We start from the raw sequence: 3,730 nt of genomic DNA, 5'->3' as shown, positions 1-3,730 counted from the left end.
GGCACCATCAGACTGACTCCCCCTTCTCCGCCCCCTCCGCAGTCCTTGGTGGCCTTCTCCGGTCCCTGCTTCGTTCGTCACTCCCCGCAGATGGAAGACATGGAGAGGATGTTGCAGCATGCGGTGGTGGCCTGTGCTGGTGGGCGGAATCAGACCGGCCGCTGGTGTCTCACCTATGCTCTGCTCGATGACTCAATCATGGAGTGGATGCCGCACCAGCCAGGTGTCTAGCCGGTGCATGGATTTTTTTCGGCCTCGAGGCTGGGCTGATGGTGACGCCAGTAGGGCCTCCATTGACAGCGATGGCTTGCAGGTGGATCGAGCTTGCCTCTGATTTGTTGTCGGCGTACTCCCCCAGCATCACCTGCACCTACCCAATCCAGTTTTTACAGGTTCAGTTCTTAATCAAGAATTTTTAAAATTCTTACCTTTATAACTGCACAAGTTCCGAATTATAGAATTGTTTCTCAGATGCTCAAACTTGATATGATCAACTGTTGTAAGTTCTGACGGTTGTACTACGATTTCACCCTTAACTTTTAACTGTGTTTCCAGTTCTGCGGTTCAAGAACGTTGACGGTACCAATATATCACTGCTATTTTGCTACTTACCACATGAAGCTAGATAAAATGCACTCTTATTTTGCTTCTCGCTGCTACAAACTGAACAGATATGTGTATCATCATTTTCTATATCAACATTACTGAATATCTGTCCATATTTTGTTTACAGATAGAATTTTACAGCCATGTGAGCACACCTACAGGGTCGATAAAGGTTGTTTAGTCATCTACACAAGTTACTGAACTGGAATCTTTTCCTGCAGCTAGCTACTGCAATCATTAGCGAGAGGGAGGAATCATCCAAGGCAAGGATCCATCTGCACCCTCGACGGTGCCTGCGACAAACAATCATGTCATGTTGTAGGTGCAAATTTCTTCTTACACTTACAGATACATGCGGAAGTTTAAATGCAATTGCTTTCTCTTCCATTGCTTAAGACTTAGTCGAGCGCAGCGTTGCCATCAAAATAAGAAGATAGACACTGGAAATCATGTGGTTGTCCTTGATAATGTTATTGGTAAAACAAAATTGTTTTGCACTAGAATGAAAACAGGTATAGCTTCCAAGTTCCTTATCAGTCATGTCATCGGAAAAAGCTTCTCAATTGATGGCACAAATCCACTTCAATGCACCCTGCTAGAGGTGAGAAAATATTTGATATTCACGAACAAACTATTTCGTGCATACTAACTTGAAGAATGAAATATCTGTAGGCAAGCAACGACATGTTGACCCTTAAAATTTTCAGTCACAGGAATAGCGAGAGGATGGTTGCCACGCTTGGAATTAAAGTTGCAGGTCAGTTTCAATTAAGTGCCTTCAATTTTTCATTCATAATGGACACTACTTAATAGTTCATCTGTCCATAGCCAAGATACCTCCCAAGATAATACACCACCGGCTAGATTAGCTGCTCCTGATGATATGCAAAGATTCAAACAAGGGATTACTCATGGATATGCATACTTATTTAACTCCTCGATGAATGTTGTACCACAAAATTCTGTTTCACAGGAACTCCGATACAAAAAGAAAAAAAATGAGTTTTCTGAAGATGCTAACAACATCCTAGCAGGTAAATCGTACCATTCTTCATATTTTTATTAAATAAAATTAAAATACATATGTTGATTTTACATTACTTTGTATCCTCACAGTTTAGTTAACACCAGTATGTAGTACTTTCATTTATTATGACCATCACAATTTTCTATCGATCTCTCACTTTACATTTTCATGCAGCACTACAAACAACATTAACGCAGAGGACAAGCGGAGTAAGATCACTAGGAGAAGTATATATGAAGGTACTATGCATCACATAAATCTAAAGAATTGATCCTGTAGGTATCAACCTTCACCAAACTATCCAGTTAATACCTTCCTAACAATGCTACAAATTTTCAGGATGGAAGGCAATATCAGGCTTTGCTACAGAGAAGATACATGCTTCGATGCCTTCCATGCCAGTTACCTATATCGTATTGTACATGTCTATAATAGCACACGGGTCGTCACCTATTGTAATTGAAAATCATAGTCATACTTCTATGTGTTCTCAATGGTATGAACTGCATATATATCATCGTGTATTTGCTTGAGCTTTGAAGATACAATCCACACATTTTTTTGATATGTGTGTGATGTTTATCGTCCTACCATTGTGTGAATGTTTGGTCTGATTGTATTGCCAATTATGTATGATCAGTGTTTTGGTAGTAGTTGGGTTGTTTCATGGACACGTTCATGCTTCTGTTAAACATTTTGGATTTCCATCTTTTGTTCGCATGCGAAATATAGTATCATCGTGTAAGTTGTCTGAAATTTTCAAATAATTCTTGCTTTCCGGTACAAATTTCAATATTATTTTTGAAGAGTTATAGCAATTTAAACATAGATCTCTATATATAGTCTCATGGTTTTCAATGTTGAAAGAAAATGGTGAGACGGTTGCTTGAATGTGTTATGTTTTGTTTACTTGGTACCTTTACTTTACATGCCATCGTTTTAAGTTTTGCATTTTCAGGGAAACACATAACGTTGACGTTTAAATACGACAGGAAATTAAGTCTAATCAGTTGGTGGATAAGATTATCCACCAATAAATTTAAATAATTGCCTATTTGTGAAATCTATCATATTCCTGACTCAAATTATTGTCTTCTTTCATCCGTTGATATTACTCCAAAAATCCGCTACATGTCCCGCAGCAACGCGCGGGGTATCATCTAGTTAGTTAAGAGAGAATAGAGTTCTGAATACACGAACCCAACAAGTACAAAGGGGTGGTACCCTCCTGGCATTACAGTGCCCAGTTTCTTAGCCACGGCAGTTACCCAAGTGATGGCTTCATTCTTGATGTTGTTGAACAGAATTGGGGGTGGCGTGCTCTTGTTGCGGAAAACGCGGGCGTTCCTCTCGTTCCAAATGGTCCATCCAATGAGCATGGTGAGGGATGCTATTGCTTCCCTGTTGGGAGTGCTCAACTCGATTGGCTCACCCACCAATCCTTAATTGAGTCCTGAAGGTGCCATGCTTGTCATTTGTGAAAATTGTGCTTTGGCTGAAATTCAGTAAAACACTTGGGTGTAAGGGCAGTGGAAAGGGGAGGTTGAGGGACTCATCAAATTCACACTGCTTATCACAATGCGTTAGGATAATAGCGCTATGCAAGAAGATAATGCAAATGTGTGACTTCTTTCAAGTTTTAACTTGATTCCTTCTGTGTTAAGCCTTTGTATGTACGGTTTTTATGAGTAAACTAACACATGCCACAAACTATGTACCCAGGTTAGTGTATATGTTATTGTCATGAACTATTTTCTGCAGAATGTAGTATGTCATTATTTGAGCTCATAAGATTCGAGTACCGTTTTAAGGGTCTTATCTGTCTTTTGACTGATTATTTTCTGTTAAGACTTTTCTTTTTGCAGAATTAGCCTTCACCTTGGGAATTATCTGTTAATGCAATCGGCCAACAGGTGAGCTCAGACACGTTGCATTTTTCCTGGCTATTCTGATATATTCTCTTATGCGATCACTAATGAGTGGTTGTCCAGGTTTTGTTGTCGCAATATGGATGATCTGTTTTTACCAGAGATAGTCCTTTTAACAAGGCTGAATTTTTTGAACTGGGGTTGTAACAGTTTTGTGTGTGTGTGTGGG

At 39.8% G+C, this 3,730-nt stretch overlaps 1 protein-coding gene across 6 annotated transcripts; it reads left to right on the top strand.

Annotated features, from left to right (window-relative positions):
- The first annotated feature begins 6 nt into the window (after positions 1–6).
- LOC119364255 lies at positions 7–2,221 on the top strand. 6 transcript variants are annotated; one of them, XR_005174791.1, is made up of 6 exons: positions 7–392; positions 828–1,207; positions 1,314–1,363; positions 1,435–1,640; positions 1,808–1,872; positions 1,973–2,221. XR_005174791.1 is itself a non-coding variant. In XM_037629699.1 (6 exons), the coding sequence occupies exons 1-6, from the start codon at positions 270–272 to the stop codon at positions 2,063–2,065; spliced, it is 567 nt and encodes a 188-aa protein (XP_037485596.1). In that variant the 5' UTR covers positions 7–269; the 3' UTR covers positions 2,066–2,221. The 6 variants fall into 6 exon arrangements, 1 of the variants encoding a protein (XP_037485596.1); XR_005174790.1 differs by having other exon boundaries at positions 1,279–1,363; positions 1,580–1,640; XR_005174789.1 differs by having other exon boundaries at positions 1,279–1,363.
- Positions 2,222–3,730: the final 1,509 nt, after the last annotated feature.

Source organism: Triticum dicoccoides, chromosome 2B, assembly GCF_002162155.2.
Source record: "Triticum dicoccoides isolate Atlit2015 ecotype Zavitan chromosome 2B, WEW_v2.0, whole genome shotgun sequence".
Classification (NCBI taxonomy): domain Eukaryota; kingdom Viridiplantae; phylum Streptophyta; class Magnoliopsida; order Poales; family Poaceae; genus Triticum; species Triticum dicoccoides.
Note: the sequence above shows the minus strand (reverse complement) of the source record. Positions and strands in the feature narration are given on the sequence as shown.